The sequence below is a fragment of the Anoplophora glabripennis genome, unplaced genomic scaffold, assembly GCF_000390285.2.
Source record: "Anoplophora glabripennis isolate ALB-LARVAE unplaced genomic scaffold, Agla_2.0 scaffold688, whole genome shotgun sequence".
NCBI classification, from domain to species: domain Eukaryota; kingdom Metazoa; phylum Arthropoda; class Insecta; order Coleoptera; family Cerambycidae; genus Anoplophora; species Anoplophora glabripennis.
Window position 1 is genome coordinate 107651 of NW_019416872.1, and position 22769 is coordinate 130419.

At 31.0% G+C, this 22769-nt stretch overlaps 1 protein-coding gene across 1 annotated transcript in view; it reads left to right on the forward strand.

The window, feature by feature from the left end:
• Nucleotides 1-560: 560 nt before the first annotated feature.
• LOC108909775 (acetyl-CoA carboxylase) overlaps nucleotides 561-22769 on the forward strand; it is a gene marked incomplete in the record, with an annotated part of 132851 nt that continues 110642 nt past the window's right edge. The window contains 3 exon segments of the mRNA XM_023455595.1: nucleotides 561-678; nucleotides 13073-13195; nucleotides 16850-16997. Of these exon segments, the coding sequence (XP_023311363.1) occupies nucleotides 597-678; nucleotides 13073-13195; nucleotides 16850-16997 (353 nt within the window).

The following is a 22769-nucleotide window of genomic DNA, read 5'->3' on the forward strand; positions in this document are numbered from 1 at the left end:
TTTGCAGTTTTTAATTTTTTCTGCAAATTGCACAACTTTTTTTCTTGGCGCAACCTTATATTTTAATTGTATAAACTATTTTCGACCGATTTTTACTAATATCCAAGTTACGTCAAGCAACAGCCATGCCAATGTGTAATTCTCCTGAACTATACCGCTTTTTGAATTGAACGAAGTATGTGCTAATGGGGTTGGTCATGAGAAAATAGTTGCATCTAATTAATTTGTTCATTTTTCAGTTTAATGTCATTTAAAAAACGGACTTGAACATCTTTACTATAAATTAATAAATAAATAATTTATCTAATTTCGTGGTATTTTAAGGTGTAACTTTATTATTAAAATATGTGTAAGGCAATAATAAAGTAACACCTATAAAATATGAAAATAAAGTATGTCAAATTTCAATAATTGTATATTTGGCAGCGGGAACTGTAAATGAAAATACAAAAATACCGTCCTAAGTAAAAATATAGATAAATCTAGCAACTGCCACTCTGCGTTTGAATTGTTCCTCGTCGCTGCGTGTTTCAAGTCGTTGCCAAATTTTATACGACACCGTCTGTGTCATTGCTACAATCGGTAATGCAAAATAAATGCATCCCTATATACGAGCCAATACCTACTTTTTGTGTGGCGTTTTTCGTTACGGAAGATCAGTGTTGTGTGTGCAACTCGGTAAGGAATAGCCGATGGCTGATTAAAAAAAATGTATCTAAGTTAAGTGAACTTTGGATTTACTTTCCTTGTTCTATTCACAAAATTGCGTTGCAAAATGTGTACTTGTTTGTTGTTTTGCTCCTGCCTAACGAATTGACATGAAACGGACTACTTATAATGTGTATAATATTTATTAGGTATTTTTTTTTGTTCTAAACGATAGTCCTGTTTGTACAGGGTGCTCCGAATTGCATAGGTCAAACTTCACCTGGTTATATAAGATGTATTTAAATGAAGTAGCGATGCTACCTTGATAATTTGCAAGTTACAGGTTGTTTAAGTTTTTAACGAACATTACAAATATGCAAACAAGATGTTTGACACAGATTAGTGAATATTGGGCAGGCGATTTAACTAGATAAAGGTAAACGTTAACTGAATTTGTATCGTTAAGAACGTCAGAATTTTGATTTTTAATCCAGTTATTTTCGAGTTTTTTTTAGTCCAAAATAAGCGTACTACACCACAGTTGATTAAATAATTCCAAAACTGTTCGTTTCACAGAAAATGTTTATAGATCTTTTTTTTTGCAAATACAATTTTAAAAACAATGAAATCGTTAAGAATAAAAAAAAACAACATTTAATAAACAGTTAAGTGGATGACTTATTATAAAATCAATCTCAACTTATTTCGATACGAATATCCAAAGGACATTAAAAAATCTTATAAAAGATGTTTTGTTCAAACATCTAATGTTATCGACAGCTTTAGCTTCAACTTAATTATCTATGATGGTTTCTTAACAATGTAACCGCTATAATTTGAAACACGTATTGTATACAGGGTGTCCGCAAATTTCACCGACAACGTTTGACTGCATATTCACGACGATAAAATAAATACGACGTACAGAAAAAAAGTTAAATAAAATATTCTTGGTTTTTGAGTTACAGGCCTTCAAAGTTGTCGAAAATAAAAATTAATTTAATAAATAACTTCATTACCCTTATTAACGATCGTCATAAAATTTGGCACATTTATTTGGACTATTATGGCGTATTATTTCTTAAAGCGTTAGTCATAATAGTCCAAATAAATGTACCAAATTTTAACGCGATAGGCGAAAGGGTTATGAACTTATTAATTAAATTAATTTTATTTTTGACAACTTTGAAGACCTGTAACTCAAAAACCAAAAATTTTGTATTTAACTTTTTTTTTTCGTAGATCGTATTTATTTATGGTGGTGAATATGCAGTCAAATATCGGTGAAATTTGCGGACATTGCCAAGAAACGCAATCTACTTTGCTTCATTTTCTCTGTAGACAATCGAAAAAGAAAAGAGCTCATGTCAGTATAATAAGATAATTTAATTGCCTACAACATAAAATAACTAAATTTCCGATAAGTCCTCTAGATTTTCGTGGACAGTAAAAAAAGTTGAAAAAAAACCTAAATTTGCCATTTATTTCCAATTTGCCAACTTAGCGTGACTTCTTTCGGGTTCCTTTGTTAATATCATCATTCTACATACCTTTCCCCGCCATAAAGTGCATTAAAATGTCTACTAATATTTTTTTTCAAGTTCAAACTCTAATTCGACTGGAGTATTAGTATTACTTCTCCTTAAATTATAAAATAAAGCGCTGGTCATAAACAACCAAACTAAGTATTTTTAATATTTGCATAAAATTTGTTTTTGTTTTGTATTTTAAAAGATAATAAACTGGAAAAATCCACAGAGACTCGCAGGTCAAGAAGACAATTACGTCGCAATCCATACGCCAATGACAACTATATAAATACATCTACTAATAAACAAGCAGCAATATGGAACCTCATAAAAAATAAAAATGACCGCAGTTCACCTGTAAGCGATTCATTAAACGCTAATGACTTTAATACTTATTTTTCCAATATTGCAGAGCGTCTTTTGAGTGAGCTCCCGCTTCCCAACAAGTTACCTTCCGAGTTTTTGACTGCCCCGAGGTCACAAACGACTTTTAAATTCAGAGAGTTGTCTTTTAATGAAGGAAGGACTATTCTAAATAACTTAAAAGTAAAAAAAAGCAAAGATGCTTACGATTTGAATGTTCCAATCTTGGAAACTCTTAAGAACATTATAATTTTTCCACTATTTAAACTAATTAATCAATGTATTAGCTCCAACGTATTTCCTACAGCTTTCAAGTTATCCAAGGTTATTCCTGTTTTTAAGAAAGGTGAGAAAGATGATGTATCTAACTACCGACCAATATCTCTTGTTCCCGTTCTGGCAAAGGTTTTCGAAACTGCCTTAAAAATGCAAATTGCAGAGTATTTTGAAAACAATAATTTATTCCATTCTAGTCAATACGGTTTTAGGAACAAAAGGTCAACAACTTTAGCTATTAACCAGTTGACTACAATTATTTTAAACAATTTCGAATCAAACAATGTTGTCAGTGGAAATTTTTACGATTTGACTAAGGCATTTGACTGTGTGTCCCACAGAATTCTCTTAAATAAACTAAAATTTTACAATTTTGATGACAATAGCGTGTCCCTTATTGAGTCTTATCTATCGAACAGAACTCAGTATGTTTTTTATAATTCTTGTTCTTCACACCTAACAAAAATTGTTCATGGAGTTCCCCAAGGCTCAGTATTGGGCCCTATTCTATTTCTTATCTACATCAATGATTTCCCAAATTGTGATATAACTACTGATTTTATTTTATTTGCCGATGATACTACCGCTTTAAAGTCAAATAATAACTTAATTAAACTCACAGAGGATTCAGTGGATACGCTGCCGCTGATAAAGGACTGGTTTATTGCTAATAGATTGAACTTAAATGTTGACAAAACTCAATCTTTGCTTTTTACACTTCGCCATATCAATACTTGTGATAACTCAAATAGCATTAAATTTCTTGGAGTTCACCTTGACACTAAATTGAGTTGGGAAAAACATGTCAATGATTTATCCGCACGTTTATCTAAGAATATTTTCCTACTGCGTAATTTGGATCGTGTAGTATCTAAGCCTGTACTCATATCTGCATATTATGGTACTTTTCATGCCACCATGACTTATGCAATTTTGAACTGGGGTCATTCGTCTCACAGTGATAAAATTTTTGGTTTACAACGTAAATGTATTAGAATTATGGCTGGAATAAAATACAGAGATGATTGTCGGGAGCACTTCAAACTGCTAAATATTCTTACAATGCCGTCAGTTTACATATTTGAATGTCTCATTTATATAAAAAATAATCAGAATAGATTTGTTCGACAAGAAAATTTTCATTTTCATCATACAAGAGAGCGACACAATATTAGGCCTAAATTTCATAGATTAGCGAAATCCAGAGATGGCACAAATTATTTTTGCATTAAATTCTTTAATAGACTTCCATCTGAGATTCAATCACTAAATTCAGACTGTTTTAAGGCCAGAATTAGAAACTATCTTAAGAGGAAAGCGTTTTATAATTTTGATGAGTTCCTTGCTCACCATTTTTTAGATATTTAATGTATGTTCATAATATTCACTTTTTTATGCTGTTTACGTTATATTTATCTGAATGTGTTTTTTTAGCTTTAGTGTAGTATCGCTTATATGTTGCATCTTTCGTGTTTTTCTTTCTTTGACTTGTGTAAACATTTTAATGTATTAGACATCAATAAATGATTTGATTTGATATGCACCGATATTCCATAAGTACCAATCTAATTCTACCAAATATTGTTATGTCAAGGCGATGAGCATTCGAGGCGTTTGTATTTGAAGTCATCTGTTTTGTTGTACAGAAAAATCCCAAATATTATGTAAAAGGTTAGAAAGTGTAAACATAGGTATTTTTAGTATTAATCATTGTTTATTATGACAACAAGTATCTCTAAAAAATTGTGTGCCCTTTCTAAACCTTATTTAAACCCACGGTACGCGATAAACTTTTTTAAATTTTCTTAATTAACAATCCTGTCAATCGGAAACCATGCGATCGATCGTTGCAAAATTTTCAGGGTAGAATTGACAAATGTTTTACTATTTATTTGTTCACAAAGTTTCATCAGTATTTATAAATATTTAGTTATTTTAAAATTTGCTCCAAATATACATATGATTTTCTACTATTTTTCCCCCATTGTTAATGCAAAATTCAACTTTTTTTATTCGCAGTTGTTATAACTTTTAGAAAATCGTCAAATACACAAAAAATAAAGAATGACTTTTTTTATTTAGGGCTTACTTTCAATGTTACAGGGAAAAAATATGTCGAAAAACGGATAATTTTTCGTTCTTTTTGTATGTTTGTTGTTCCCTTGAATTTAGCAATGTTTTTTTTTGGAATAGGCAAATAGTGCAGCGATTTGAAGAGTATATTGTGTCGTTTTTTTTTTTACGTAGAACCAGGTCAGACATGGTAGGTTTTATTAAGCATGTGATTGGGCATATGAAATCGTATTTTACGACATTTTTTGTTGGTCGGGATCTTTTTAATTTCGAAAAATTAAAAAAAAATCTATTTTTATGAGAACATGTTTTTTAAAGTCTCCACCGTTATATCTCAAAAAATAATTGTACTATCAGAGTAATTTTTTTTTTAAATTAAAGCAGACATAATAGCGCTTTTAACAGTACTAATGGATTTTATAAAAATCGCTTTTTCATTTCGCTAAAAATCAGGAAAACTTGATATTTAAATTTTGTGTAATACAATTTTCACCAATCGATAAACTTTTTTATTTATGATTTTTTTTATATACATGCAGCGAAGAAAATGAAGCCCAAACACTACATAAATTTTTGAAATAATTAGTTTTTTCCTAAAGCTTATAGTTTGGCAACAAGCGATTATTTCATAGCGCGCTAAACTGATGCATGGGGCGTCCAACGTAATGTGTAATCTACATAGTGTACGGCTTGCGGGATTTGGAGTANTTAAATCAAGCGATTTGAAAATGTTGCTTCTTTTATTGAAAATAATACCTACTGATACATTTTTTTCATTACATTTGAATTGTAGTAATGTAAGTAATTGGCCTTACTTTAATACAAATTAGTCAAAAACAAATTTTACATACAAAACACCATATCAGATTTTAGCGATTTTGCCATGGATCAAAATAGCTTTTATTTCTTTAAACGAAAACCGTTCGTCGTATGAACAAATATCAAGAGACCAAATTAACTCCAAAGTAAATCAGTATTACAAACATAATATTGATTTTACTTTTTTTTTCTTTAAAACAATTCAATACAAATCCTGTTCGAACGCGACTGGTAGACATTTTTTTAAAACTTTTCATCAAAAAATGTAATTTAATGGTCAAAAGAAGTGTACCAAATTTTGTGGAAATATCTGGAGTGGTAGGAGAGTTATGATAAAAAAGGCATTTTTTCCTTAAAACTTGAACACCCTGTATCTCGGAAACGAAGCATTTTCGGACATAATTTTATTTGAAAAATTTTCTTATTTTCTTGCATTCTATACAGTGTTAAAAGGAAAGTATAAACTTAAAAATCACCCTGTATATATTATGTTTAAGTAACGCTTAACAAATTCGAACTAAATTATTTGTATCCAAAATTAAAATTGCAATATAGATGAAATTAGGCAAGTCCTGACCCAAATCTATGGGAAATATTTTTCTTATTTTGAGTTCTGTCGCCACCAGGTCAATTTGAGACTATCTTTATAAAGGCTGTTTGACGTGATAGCATTTCTTGTTTAAAATCTTCTACATAATCTGAGTAAATTTTTTTATGTAGAAATATGTTCGTGACAAACAGGAAATATATGAAATTCTACTCAGATTTATTTATAAATAAATGTTTACAGAAATTTTAGAACTTGTTCTAATTTTCTTTATAAAAATGCGCGTAAATATGCGCAGAACAAAGTTATTTGTTAAGCCTGCATTGCCACCTGTCAGATCAAATTACAGGTTATGTTTATTTAATATGTGTTTAAAGTAATTAACATTTATCGCTTCCCGCGTCTATAACGATGTCCTGGACGAGAGGGCAAGTAAGAATATTAATTGATGAATATAAGGAACATCCCTGTTTGTATGCTGTAAAGACATACCCAATCATTCTACGGGAAAAAGAGCGATTTCAAAGAGAAATTGATAGCAGCAATCTGACGACGGGATCTTATAGGGGGGGATAGTTAATGAAAAATACATAAATCAGTACAGCCAATTTTGCCCCCACTCCGAAACAATGGTCAAAGTAGTCAAAATGAGGTTTTTCTCAAATATAATTTTTCAGAGGCAAGATAGAGAAACAGTCTTCAGGTGAAAGTAGGTATTAAAAAAACCTACAATTTCATTTTTATGCATTAAAATCGGTGCATTATTTATCGAGATAATTGCAAAAAACATGAATTTTTGCAGTGTTTTTAGTTGTAATAGCTTTTACACTAATGGTCATAGGCAAATTTTAGTCTACTAAAAATGAGGGTATTAAAACGCTTTATACCTGTATGTGGTTCACAAATTGGGCCCGATCGGTCCAACAGTTTATGAATAATTGCATTTATTTATCCCAAACACGATTTTTTTAAACGATTGAGCTAGATCACTGAGTGCATAAAAATCAATTTAAACGCCGGGAAATGATACCTAGTTAAAAGTAAAAGTTAAAAAGAAAGTAGATGTCCAACATTAAAAACAGAAAATTTAGATTTATATATTTTTCATTAACTAACTCCCCAACCCCCCCTTACAAGATCCTGTCGTCAGATTGCTGCTATCAATTTTTCCACGTTTTTCCGTAGAATGACTGCTGCGAAAGGAGATGCTGAGCTTGGAAAATCCTGACTACAATTAATAATTAAAACAAAATTTTTAACCGACATTCTCTTTTTTATAAGTTTTTTACTTATTTTTTCTTTTAGGCGTAATTATTATAATTAAAATAATGCTGGTCGCAATGTCTTTTTGAATAGTTCCTGCATCCATTTTGTACTGATGTTTTAAAACCAGATAAAACAGTGAACTATAAGATCTACGGCAACATCAACTGCGCATGTGTTGTGATAAATTTTATTATATTTTTATATAAAAATATACCATAGTGGCAAGCAGATAATAGATTTTACATTATTTTTTCTACAATATTTTCACAAATATTTTTATGAAGATTATTTTATAAATCTGGTAACATTTTTAACATAAGAAATTGTACCGTGTCAAACAGCCTTAAGCCTTATGTTGGAAGAAAGTAATTTACACCGAAGAGAATGCCTCTAATTTTTTCCCCGAACGATTTTGGAAGACCCCGTCGCAATAAAAACGTTGACCTTTCGCTCAAACCCCGACCATATTCTTCGGCAGAGCAATCACTCGAGCTTCACAACACAAGCAAATGATACCCGGGGTTTATCTCTCTTTTCACACGCTCCGTAATGTCAATCAAGGGTATTTTGGACGCGGCGTATCGGAGCAAGGTTATCTCCGTTTTGCTGCGTTTCGGATTCTTGGGGTTACCGAGGCAGTACAGCCTGGCCGTCTTGGATGATCGGCTCCGATTTTGGCCACATTTCGGTTACGCTGATTTGGTTCAGTATCGTCGCGTCCGCCGCCTTTTTGGGTCTGTTCTTTTATTTCCTCAAGTGGAATAACAGTTATCGGAAGAGCTGTAAGTTTTTTTTAATAAATTTCTTGTATACAGTGAGAATATTAACACGTTTATTACTAATTTGTTGTTTGTCCTACTTGTCGAACTTAAGTATTCACCTACCTTCCTTAAAATATAAAAACTCGTGTTGAGTCAGAACCTGCAAAGGACCTGCATATATTCAAAATTTTACCTTTATGAGTCGATTACGCGTTTCTCTGCAAATGTATTGTTCTATTATTGTTTTGTAAGTAACATAAATTATGCAATTTTGGAATCTCCCTGTAACCATACTAGTTGCAAAGATGAAAATGAACTACATTGATTAACATTAACCTTAAAAATTATTTTATTTTATGTATCAAATGAGCCGATATACATCAATTAAAGATAAAGGTTTTTTTATATCTACAAATCATAAAAATATAAATTTTATTGGTAGGTGCGCTGCCCATATATTTTTATAGTAGTGGTAAATGAGCAGCTCGACACATATGTACTGATGATATCCAAATATCCTTTCTCGGTACATTCGAAAGACCAATTTGCATTTACCTTTAACAGAAATATTTCACATTTATGGTTAAAGCAAAGAGAATTGACATAAGACACAGCGTGAGATATAGGATTTATTTGTTAATAAATCCTGTATCAAAATCTCTCAGATCACGAAATAGCCCCCAGTAAACAGCTATTATTGTGAAACATTTAGTAAATTTCAAGACAATTATTGTTTTCCAGTTTTTAAATAAATAAAATAAAAAGGAACCGATTTTGTAGTACGAAGATAGTGGTAAATTTTAGCTCGAATTTTAGTAATTATGAATCTCTTCAAACAGGAACTTAACTTTTAATCAAATTACGTATTTGGAAAATATGTAATTAAAGTACCGAAAGATTCACATCGTCCAAATAATCATACGTATTAAAAATAATTTAGGTACTTACTAAAAAGCCAAATTCAGTATCAGTTATTTGTTAATAATATTTTAAAGTGACGTCTAAGACTATTTTTTTTATTTTATTATTTAAAGAAACTGTTGTAGGTGGCACAGTTTTTTTAAATCATCCTCTTTGAAGGTGATTCTTAGAATAACAATTGTTTATACGTATTTTGACATATTATTTCTTCAGTCATTGGTTTCACTTTTCCGTTTGTTTCTCAATATTAAATATTTTATTCTGTATTAATTTGTTTGAAAAACTTAACCATTTCACATACATAATGAATCCATAAGGAGCCATTTTTCTCAAAAACCAAACATTTCATTTAAAAATATTAAGTGACCTTGTTGCTGTAGAATAAACCGTAATGTAAAAAAAATATTCATTTTGAAAAATTTGGCGTAGAAATTATATTAGAAGTAGGGGTAATCAGAGCCCCTTACGGACGCCTATGATTGACCTATTTTCACAATAATTTGTAAAATCGATAGAGCTTTTCATTCGTACACTTCAAACTAAAAATAAAACAAATGGCTTTTACAATTTAAGAAAAAAATAAATAAAAACCAAAAACATTTTTTTCCAATATCTTGTATCTCTAAAAGGAAACCTTTGGAAGAAAAAGTGTATACTTGAAAATAACATTATTTTGACGAGATCTATCGATGGTTAAAGTCCTAATCATAAAAAGTGAATCACCCTGTATAATGAATAATAAAAATCTATTGAATTCAGATCGAGACTTCCAGGAGATATTATAAATACCAAGTACGATGTTAAAATAATTCAAAAATAATTCAGTAACGGGAGTCTCCATCTGAATTCAATGAATTTTAATTAATTATCCCCTGCTAATCAACTTCTAAATGTATAAACCAACTAACTGATATGAAACGAAGTAATTGTTTTTTTTTGTAAAACAATTGAAACTTCACATCTATGGTTTTGGATTTTCTAACAATATCGCTTATAATTAGTGATATTCTTTGGTATTAACAAAAATTAGGTTCTTTGCTCGTGGTTAATGTTAAAATAAAAAAAAATTAACAACCTATATGTAAAATCAAGCAACTATTATAGTAATATTTTTTAGAGTTTGGGGAAAACCAAGAATTTTTATAATGACGTTTTCTGACAAATTTACAAATAAGAAAGTTTTCCATCTCTAGGATACAATCGTGGGGCACAATCACAACAATACGTGGGTACTAACGAAATTTTATAAATTGTTACTCTAGATTTGCTGTTACAGTAGCACTTAAAAATGGGGTGCCTCTACAGGTAACTCGTGTAAAATGCAACAAAAAGTCACTTTTTATGAAGAATTAGATAGAATAATGTTGGTTTATGTTGAATCGCACATTCTTGACCCTGTGCAGATCGGTATATCTTGGTTATTATACCAGTTACTTGACCCGTTGACCCCGCACACNTATTGTTCTATTATTGTTTTGTAAGTAACATAAATTATGCAATTTTGGAATCTCCCTGTAACCATACTAGTTGCAAAGATGAAAATGAACTACATTGATTAACATTAACCTTAAAAATTATTTTATTTTATGTATCAAATGAGCCGATATACATCAATTAAAGATAAAGGTTTTTTTATATCTACAAATCATAAAAATATAAATTTTATTGGTAGGTGCGCTGCCCATATATTTTTATAGTAGTGGTAAATGAGCAGCTCGACACATATGTACTGATGATATCCAAATATCCTTTCTCGGTACATTCGAAAGACCAATTTGCATTTACCTTTAACAGAAATATTTCACATTTATGGTTAAAGCAAAGAGAATTGACATAAGACACAGCGTGAGATATAGGATTTATTTGTTAATAAATCCTGTATCAAAATCTCTCAGATCACGAAATAGCCCCCAGTAAACAGCTATTATTGTGAAACATTTAGTAAATTTCAAGACAATTATTGTTTTCCAGTTTTTAAATAAATAAAATAAAAAGGAACCGATTTTGTAGTACGAAGATAGTGGTAAATTTTAGCTCGAATTTTAGTAATTATGAATCTCTTCAAACAGGAACTTAACTTTTAATCAAATTACGTATTTGGAAAATATGTAATTAAAGTACCGAAAGATTCACATCGTCCAAATAATCATACGTATTAAAAATAATTTAGGTACTTACTAAAAAGCCAAATTCAGTATCAGTTATTTGTTAATAATATTTTAAAGTGACGTCTAAGACTATTTTTTTTATTTTATTATTTAAAGAAACTGTTGTAGGTGGCACAGTTTTTTTAAATCATCCTCTTTGAAGGTGATTCTTAGAATAACAATTGTTTATACGTATTTTGACATATTATTTCTTCAGTCATTGGTTTCACTTTTCCGTTTGTTTCTCAATATTAAATATTTTATTCTGTATTAATTTGTTTGAAAAACTTAACCATTTCACATACATAATGAATCCATAAGGAGCCATTTTTCTCAAAAACCAAACATTTCATTTAAAAATATTAAGTGACCTTGTTGCTGTAGAATAAACCGTAATGTAAAAAAAATATTCATTTTGAAAAATTTGGCGTAGAAATTATATTAGAAGTAGGGGTAATCAGAGCCCCTTACGGACGCCTATGATTGACCTATTTTCACAATAATTTGTAAAATCGATAGAGCTTTTCATTCGTACACTTCAAACTAAAAATAAAACAAATGGCTTTTACAATTTAAGAAAAAAATAAATAAAAACCAAAAACATTTTTTTCCAATATCTTGTATCTCTAAAAGGAAACCTTTGGAAGAAAAAGTGTATACTTGAAAATAACATTATTTTGACGAGATCTATCGATGGTTAAAGTCCTAATCATAAAAAGTGAATCACCCTGTATAATGAATAATAAAAATCTATTGAATTCAGATCGAGACTTCCAGGAGATATTATAAATACCAAGTACGATGTTAAAATAATTCAAAAATAATTCAGTAACGGGAGTCTCCATCTGAATTCAATGAATTTTAATTAATTATCCCCTGCTAATCAACTTCTAAATGTATAAACCAACTAACTGATATGAAACGAAGTAATTGTTTTTTTTTGTAAAACAATTGAAACTTCACATCTATGGTTTTGGATTTTCTAACAATATCGCTTATAATTAGTGATATTCTTTGGTATTAACAAAAATTAGGTTCTTTGCTCGTGGTTAATGTTAAAATAAAAAAAAATTAACAACCTATATGTAAAATCAAGCAACTATTATAGTAATATTTTTTAGAGTTTGGGGAAAACCAAGAATTTTTATAATGACGTTTTCTGATAAATTTACAAATAAGAAAGTTTTCCATCTCTAGGATACAATCGTGGGGCACAATCACAACAATACGTGGGTACTAACGAAATTTTATAAATTGTTACTCTAGATTTGCTGTTACAATAGCACTTAAAAATGGGGTGCCTCTACAGGTAACTCGTGTAAAATGCAACAAAAAGTCACTTTTTATGAAGAATTAGATAGAATAATGTTGGTTTATGTTGAATCGCACATTCTTGACCCTGTGCAGATCGGTATATCTTGGTTATTATACCAGTTACTTGACCCGTTGACCCCGCACACAATCATTACATGAACGTCAAAATCACGGAAGGTCGCTCATCGTACACACAACCACCGGCTGTTACATATAAAAACCAATGTTAGTCTGTGGAACTTACAGATTATTCCGATACCATTCGATCGATAAAGCTCACATTAGTTTGGAAAGTAGCAATTTTCAGTAGTAGTGGTGCTGAAAATAAAAAGCTAAATAGCCGCAAATTAAAAAAAAACACTACGGGTTCACGCGTTCCATAGCATTGACGTTCTTTCGTTTTTCCAGTTGTCAGATCCTCCAAGTCCGATGGTTCACAGTTGGGACTGAATGAGATCGCAGCAACCACAAGAGAGAACGAAGAAATGGCGGAGACTAATGAGATAAAAGAGAACGGGCAATGGATATTAGGTAAGTCCGGATAGCTCCAATATATTTCTCTCTACGTTCTGCGCGTCATTATCGATAATAATATTGATTGCCATGGGGTACTTAGGAGTAGGAGGTATATAACTTTGAATGGGGGTGAAAGATTTACTTTTGAGCTTTAAAAAGTTTTAAAAGTTTGTTTTCTCAAATTCTGGAATCAAAAGATTCAGAATAGTTTTGTATTTACGTCGAAAGCTCAAGTAAAAACATACTTTGATTATTGTTTTTTTCTAGTCATAGAGAGCTGATATTTTGTTGTTTAGTTTTGAAAAATGCGATTAATTTATATGAGTTTAAATTAAATATTATGCTTATTTACCTTTTGTTAATTTGTCCTTAAGCTGGACTAATTTGAGATTTCAAGGCAGCTAAAACATAAAAGAAATATGTTACTTTCTAATTCATTCACATGGGGAACACATACTAGGTAGTATCCCTAAAAAACCGACTCCTCACTTAAAGTCACATCCTGTACTCTTCTCTACGGCTGTGGACAAAAAAATATTTCCACCTTGAAACGTTCAAAGAGGCTTAGAAAATTGAACTGACAAGCTTGGCCAACAGCAGTTTAGGTTGGAAACTTCTTACTGTCCACGGCTGTACGATACGCTTCGGCGTTTTGTCGCTGAAATATTTTAATGTGTGCCCAAATAGTCCAGGAAATATAGAGTTGGACGCGACTTTTTGTTTCGGCAAGCTGAATTTATCACTATAGATGCTACATATTACGTTAATAACATATCAGTTTCCACAGTCATAAAATTGGGGGGAAGATTGTTTACATGGTGGTTAATTGTATAACTTTTACGTAAATTCACGTTTTTCGCTTATAACTTTTTTCCGTTCATTTCCACGAGAAAACAGTAAAGTACTTTTTTTATATTCAAAAGACCTACAAAACTAGCCTTCGAGCATCAAAAAATATTGATTAGATCAAAAGTTATAAACAGAAGAAATTTATTTATGACTTGAATTAAACATTTATAAATTGCGTTATTATTACCAGAACGTTTTGGCATCGTATCCTCTCATTCCATATCACTGTCTAATAACTCACACGAAATCGGTAATTTGAATAGTTTACAAGTTATGGCCTTATAAACAAATTAACTAATTATTAGTCTGGACGATCCCAAGCATCTTCCACAATCGCACTGATTTTTTTCGTGGTAGATTTCATAATAATACATTGAAATCTATCATTTTTTTGTTTTAAATTTCAAATTTGTAACCTGGAAAGTTTTTTATTTTTTAGCCTTAGTTGAAAAGTGAAATATACAACGCACGCGCGTGATATAGTTTATATTATTACATATTCGGAAAGCTTATGAAAAGAGTTTTATGTTAAAAAAATCGTCAATGGAGTTACAGACTGTCAAATATATTATTTTCAAGCGAATTTCGCTTTTTTAACGGCACAACTATGAATATTATCGTCATTTTCTTCAGACTCGCTGTCATTTGCTTCTCTCTACCCTTCCGCCGTGCCACGGCTCGCCGAAAATCAAGCGACCCACTGACTTTTGACAATATTTCTTATGCACTTAATATACTTCCACAAATAAAATATTTTTATCTGAGAAAGTACTCAGGTTGCCGGTTATGACAGTATTTTTTTTACCGCTACCAACTTAATTTGTTTAACAATAGGCCGTCAACTTTGACAGTCCGTAACTCTGTTGTTTTTCAAGGAATCTTGACGATTTTTTTTAACTTATAGCTCTTTTCGTAAGCTTCCCGAATATACGAGTATAACTATATCACGCGCGTGCGTCGTATATTTCATTTTACAACTAGGGCTAAAAAATTCCAGGTTGCAAATTTGAAATTAAAAAAAAATTACAGATTTCAATATATTATGAAATCTACCATGAAAAAAATCAGTGCGATTGTGGAAGATGCTCGGGATCGTCCAGACTAATAATTAGTTAATTTAAGGCCATAACTTGTAAACTATTCAACTTACCGATTCCATATTTTGTGTGAGTTATTAGATAGTGATAAGGAATGAGAGGATGCGATGCCAAAACGGTCTGGTAATAATAACGCGGTTTATAAATGTTTAATTCAAAAGTCATAAATAAATTTCTTCTGTTTATAACTTTTGATCTAATCAATTTTTTTTTACGCTCGTGGGCTAGTTTTGTAGGTCTTTTGAAGACGAAAAAAAAAGTACTATACTGTTTTCTCGTGGAAATGAACGGAAAAAAGTTATAAGCGAAAAACGTGAGTTTACGTAAAAATTATACAATTAACCAGCCTTTAAACAATCTTCCCCCCATTCTTATGACTGTGGAAACTAATATGTTATTGAACATAATATTTAGCATCTATAGTGATAAATTCAGCTTGCCGAAACAAAAAGTCGCGAAATGGTCATTTTCCAGCTCTTTTTCCTGGCCTAATATTGCTTGTTTGATTTACTATGTATGTACTTGATCGCTAGCAACGAAATACTGCACATTCGAAAATTATGAAAAACGGACTAAAAAAGTATCTTGCTCCATCTAAGACGCAACATATTTGTTTGCTGTTTATTAATAATGTTTTCGATCTCGATTATTTACATATTATATTTGAGTATATTTGTCTGATTCCTAAAAAATAAATAAGCTTCGTCTTTCGCTTACGTCTAGTAAAGCTAAAATTAAATTTTATTATAATATCACGTTAAGTTCTTTAAAATGTAATGATTATTTCAGAGTTAATGTNACTATCGAACCGAATTGGATGAAATTTGGTGTGATGATTCTATGCACTAAGAAGTTTAATTGGGAAAAGTATGAAGATCCTAGGTATTATTCAAGTGTCTGAAAAAAATTGACAAATAAACTAGCATTTTTTGCAATTTTTTAAATGATTTTTCCGATTTTTGCAACAACAATAATTATTTTTTCGAATTGCAACTAACTCTATCTTGATCAAAATTTAATTACAAAACTTCTTTCCTCTCCCATTTTTGTCTAAAATGAATAGTTGCTAAGTTGTCGACGAGATATCCAAGAAAAAAATGATTTTTTTTTGTTATTTTTTTATACTTTTTTGTAATAACAATTAAGCCCATTTTTTTTTATTTGCATGGAAAAATTATCATTTCTGATGTTATTTAGAAGCCGTTAAAGCAAAAATCCCCGATCATATGCGTTTTACCCAAGTATACCCTTTGTAAGACAGATACCGCCTGGACTATTAGACATTAATAAGGAATGAGAGGATGCGATGCCAAAACGTTCTAGTACTAATAACGCAGTTTATAAATGTGTAAGTCGAAAGTCATAAATAAACTTCTTCTGTTTTATAACTTTTGATCTAATCAATATTTTTTTACGCTCGATTTTTTGACGCTTGTAGGTCTTTTGAAGACGGAAAAAAAAGTACTTTACTGTTTTCTCGTGGAAATGAACGGAAAAAAATTATAAGCGAAAAACGTGAATTTACGTAAAAATTATACAATTAACCACCCTGTAAACAATCTTCCCCCCATTTTTATGACTGTGGAAATTGACATGTTATTGTACATAATATTTAACATTTATAGTGATGAATTCAGCTTGCCGAAACAAAAAGTCGCGAAATGATCATTCCCCAGCTTATTTTCCTGGCCTACAAAATCGCCAAATCAAGTGTATGTTGCAGGCGACGAGGACAAGGAAGAGAAGTACGATGCCTTCGGCGACGACGGCGACAACGGCCCGCCGGCGGCCCCCTCTGACGGTCAGGGAGGCGTCACGGTGTTCTCCCCAGCGGCCATGGCTGCCCTGGCTGAAAAAAGACGTAGGCTCAAGTAAGTACACGCAAAATATCTACCGTTCTTCAGTGGCACATCTGTGAGTTGGAATTACGTTAAAAAAAAATGGGGATCTCACGAAAGAAATACTCACAGGGGATTTTTACCTTTATTTATACATATTGTATGTTCTATCATTTTGCGTTAAACGTATTTAAAGTATTTGAGAAAATGTGATATACATAATTATGTATTTTTAACTTGTACACCCGATATTACGCGTACCTTTTGATCCTTATTTGAAAATTTTTACAAATTGCTCCAACCCCGAAGTTACAGCCACCTAATAAAATAAAATTGTTTGTCTCCAGACATTCTTTGACGGGATTCTTAACGGTATTATAGAAATACAGGGTGTAACAAGTTTGATGGCCATTACTTCACATTAGATAGAATAAACAAAAAAGTTTGAAACTCTAAGATTCTAGTTTTTACATCTTTCGGTCGAAATTTTTTAGGAGCTACGGTTATCAAGCAATTCAAGAAATAACGCGACAACAAAATTTTTTTTATGATTTCCCGAGCACGGACATGGATTTTTTTTTTCAGCTAAGCCATTGCACGGACCAAATAGCTTGTTTATTCAGCTTTAATTTCCTTTTTTCAAAATTTCGATACGACCATTATTCGTCGAAATATCGGACTTTTAATGGAAAAGGATCCTTTTGATCTTCAATCATCGATATCTCGGCGTAAATGGTCGTACAGAGAATTGAAGAGCGGTTTCGAAAACTGGAATAAATTTCCTATAACATGCTGCCGCAACATTTCGGACTTTTTTTTTCATCTTTTACACGAATTTTAAAAAACCAGGAAAAAAGGGTAATTTATGTTTTTTTTTTAGAAAATTGGCGACTAAATTAGAAATATTCACGAAATGACTTTTACAGTTCCGATATACCCAGAAGAACCCTGTGAAGCTTCATCTTGATCTAGAGAACCGTTTCTTTGTTTCAAACAGTCAAACTTTTGAAAAAAATTAAAGGGTCACGATTTTTGAGCTTAAACACTTCATAATAATGATTAAAATGGAAAAAAATTTTTTTTTGAGGTTCTTACATTTATACCGGAAGCGTTTGAATTGATGAAAAAAATTATTTGTTTTAAATTTTCGAAATCTTTTTTCAGAAGAAAAAGGGTAGTTTTGAAAAAAACTGTTTTGTGATTACAGACTGCACAAAAATTAATTACAAATTTGTCTCAAAAAACAGTATGAATCTGGGTCGAAATCTGGTTTGGGCCATCAACTTTCATTTTAATTTGATTAAAAGTTGATGAACAGAGGCATAGGTCACAAAAGCCGAATCGTGCTGGAAACAATTGGATTTTGTTTTCTTCAATGTCCGGAAGGTTTAGCAAAAAAAAAAAAATTCGAAAATTTTTAGAAAATTTTTTTCATCAACTTAAAAGTTATTTGCGGTAAAAATGTGAGAAAACCTTAAAAAAAAAGTATTTTCCATTTTAATCATGATTATGAACTATTTAAGCTAAAAAAACGTGACACTTTAATTTTTTTCAAAAATTTGACTGTTTGAAACATCGCTACATCGGGATGAAACTTCACTGGGTTCTTCTGGGTATATCGAACTGTAAAAGTCATGCTTAACATTAGTCATTTCGTGAATATTTCTAATTTAGCCGTCAATTTTCTAAAAAAACATAAATTACCCTTTTTTCCTGTTTTTTTAAATTCGTGTAAAAGATGAAAAAAAAAATCCGAAAAGTTGCGGCAGCATGTTATAGGAAATTTATTACAGTTTTCGAAACTGCCCTTCAATTCTCTGTACGACCATTTGTCGCCGAGATATCGATGATTGAAGACAAAATTTCGCTGAAAAATGGTCGTATCGAAATTTTAAAAAAGGAAATTAAAGTTGAATAAACAGGCTATCTGGTCCATGCAATGGCATAGCTGAAAAAAAAATTTCCAAGTCCGTGAACTCGGAAAAAAAATAAAAAAATTTGCAAAATTTTTTTGTCGTGCTATTTCTTAGAATTGCATGATAACCGTAGCTCCTAAAAATTTTCGACCGAAAGATCTAAAAACTAGAACCTTAGAGCTTCAAAATGCTTTTTTTTAAATTCTCGATATGACCATTTTTCACTTAAATACAGTCTGTCAAAAATCAGGGAAAAATTTCGGAAATTCTTTTGACCCTTTAATTTTTTGCATTAGTGTATATTACAGTGGTGTAAGATTAACAGTTTTCAAAATACGGCGAGTATTAATTAATATTGGGGAGTTTCATCACAACGTGACAATAGTGCTGATGCACATCGCGTGAACACGCGGCAGACTTGTCCTACGGAAAAAATGTAAAGAGCTGTTATTGTGAAAGATTTAGTAAATTTCAAGACAATTGTTTTCCAGTTTTTAAATAAATAAAATAAAATGTATCGTTTTGTAGAACGATCATAGTGTTGTGCTTAAATTTTAACTCGAATTTTAGTAATTATCAAATCTCAAAACATGAACTTAACTTTTAATCAAATTATGAATTTGAAAAATATGTACCTAATTAAAGTAGGTAGGTACCCAAAGATTCACGTCGTCCAAATAATCATACGTATCAAAAATAATTTAGGTACTTACCAAAAAGCAAAATTCAGTAATTTTTAAACGCACAACTACAAAAATGTCCACCACCATTTTTGATGCACGCGCGACACCTTCGAATCCAATTTTCGCGCACTCGCTGGAAAACACCTCAAGAAAAGGAAATAGTGGTACGCAAAAAACACTCAGACACGATCCAATTCCAGATACCAACTGAATTGCGTATTGTTGGACACCTTAGTACCTCGTGTTAATAAGCCGCCGCGCCGTTGTCACATTGCTCGATATGAATTTTAAATTTATTACAACGCTAATTATTTTTTAAAATTAAGCATAAAGAAGTTCAAAAAAGTGATAAACATTGTATTTTATGGTATTCCATGCGCGCAGTTATGTCAATATTCTTTAATTAATCGAACTTTTGTACATCAAGTTGGAGATTTTGATAATTTTTTTTCTCGGAAATGGTTTAGTTTAGGACCCATGTCATATTTTTTTTCGTCTGTTAAAATTAAGACACTGAAACTTCTAACACCCCGTATGTTGTTGAATTTTCGCCGGACGTTTGTTTTACATTTTTTTAAAGATAATAAGGAAACCGTGTATAACGAAGAACGTACAACTTCAATGTTTATTAAAATTATGTTAATAATAATGCGAATATTCTACACACTTTCGAAGGTCGTCTATGTATCTTATAAAAATGTAATTCTTTCTACCGAAACGTTTTGTTTGGATCTTTCGTATGTTTTTGTAAAATAAAAATTTACTTGCCGATTGTGTACGTAATAAATAATATTGTTCCGAATAATCCGAATAAAGCAACGTAGACGTTAGGCAACACGCAATTCAAAGACTAGATTATATCGAAACCTTGTTTTTCTGTGACGGTCTTTCTTGTTTATTAAGTAAAAAAAGAAATGAAGATTATGTCTTTGATTTTATCAGAGGAATCAAAAACTTGATAAAAATTTATTGATATTAATATTGACTATATGAAAAACGTTGTGGTAAAATATTAATTAAAAAAAATATGCAACTCCGTTAATATTGAATTTTCAAAAAATTATTAAAACAGAGATCAAGATTACATTAAAGCGCAACATTCTTTTTCACCGGGTGCTGATTGGTGTAATTTTTCACAAGATTTTATTCAACCGATCAGCGAACGCGTTATCTCGGGCGTAGACGTAACGGTTTGTCATTGTTCATTGTAAACGAATGATTTATATTGGCGAGGGATTTTTGGTTGACAGTGCCCATCGTGCAATGTTGATTGTCTACTCGGCGTTCGCGTAACTTGTAACTATTTATGAAGGTGCCGTACTACTTACTACATAGTTACTTGAAGCCTTTATACGCAGTCCTCCTTATTTCATAAAAACTGTGTTTGAGTGATAATAACTATCTGTACAGGGGTAGGTTGTAAAGCGGAAAAGCTAATTTAAATTTCATTTTATACGTATCATTTATCTTTTTTAAAGTGTACTTAACCATGAATTAAATGGAATATTTTGGTCGTAAAAGTAAACAAAGGAAATACCACATTAGTACAAATATAGACATTAGGTAACAAATTAAGCACAGTAATTAACTTCAAGGTAAATGACTTTTAGTAATTGCCTTTTTACAGGCAATTGCAAAGTGACGAGAGGGTCGGTAGCGCGGAAAAATCTCGGTAATATAAAAATCTCGACCGAAGTCGCCTGTAAACGCAACAAAATAAACTTCAAACACAGATAATAATCATTTGTCCAGAGTAAGATGTTCGTCATTTCCCTTTTTTCTGTCTCCGAAAAATTAGAAAAAAAAAACGGAAATATTCTGAAAAATTGCAGATCGGATAAGATTTATGGTATAAAAGGTTATATCCACTACGTTTGCCAATACAATAATTACAATACAATGTATAATTTATATACAGTGTGTCCGCGAATGGGGTATCGCACTCTTGTAAACTTTGTTGATTTTTCGAGAAAATGTTATTCTGGATAAAACTACGTGATAAAACATACAGGGCGTTCAAAAAATTTCAAAATGTGATATGTGAGACTAAATTTAAAAACAAATCACAAATCCGGTAATTCACACATAAAAATTTTGAGAAACATGCTCAGACACGTTAATTAGTATTATAAGTTGCGCATTGTTCATTGAAAAATTCATATACAATACATTAAGATAAACAAAAAAACCTTATATGATATGGATCCTAAACTGAACCATTTCCGAGAAAAAAAATATCAAAAGCTCTAATTTGATGTACAAAAGTTCGATTAATTAAGGAATATTGACGTAACTGCGTGCATAGAATACCATAAAGTACAATTACACCAGGAAAATTAGTGAAAGTAAAAGAGAAACTCGAAAAAAGTCCTATCCGCGAGATTATAGTAAAATTGTCTAAAGGAACATAATACAAGACATCTCTCGTCTCGTGAGTCAAAATCTTTTATTAGCTAACTTTTCTATTTAAACAAATAAGTGAGGAAAACGGTTTTTTCACTTTGCAGGGAAAACCATCAATTTTAGCGAAAAGTGACTCCCAGACAGCTTGTAGGGAGTAAAATTATCTACAAAATGAGACTTGTTAAATTAAAATCGGTTAATAAACAAAAAAGTTATTGCAAAAAAACAAGAAAAGTGCTCATCTTTTAATTTGTTTATAACTATCACATTTATTGTTAAAATTTTATAAAACCTATGACACGTTGAGGGTTTTGTCATACTTTTTCATAAAAATATATCTATTATTAAAAATGGTTGTGATTAATATTTTTTGAATTAATTTTGATGTTGCAATTTTTTTTTAATTTATAATAAATATAATAAAAAAACTTTATACAGGGGTCGGCATAAGTCAGGCAACGCTCTCGAAAAATCGGCATAAGTCCGGCAACGCTCATAAGTCTGGTAACGCTGTCGAAAAAGATTAAAACGAAGCATGTTCGTGCTTCTGACAGTTGTGTCTGTGTCATGAACATGATAACACGTGCTCGTCGAGTAGACGCGTTTTCAGAATAAAAATTAATGCTCTTAATGCAAATTGGTTGCCTGACTTATGCCGACCCCTGTATATTAAAATTTCAAGAAGTTAAACTTGTAATTTTATCGACCGCATTATTTTTATTAATATTTTTTAATTTTGAGAATTTTGCAACAAAATCAAATGCTTTTTATTCTTTTTTTAAATTTTTTTAACAATAAATAAT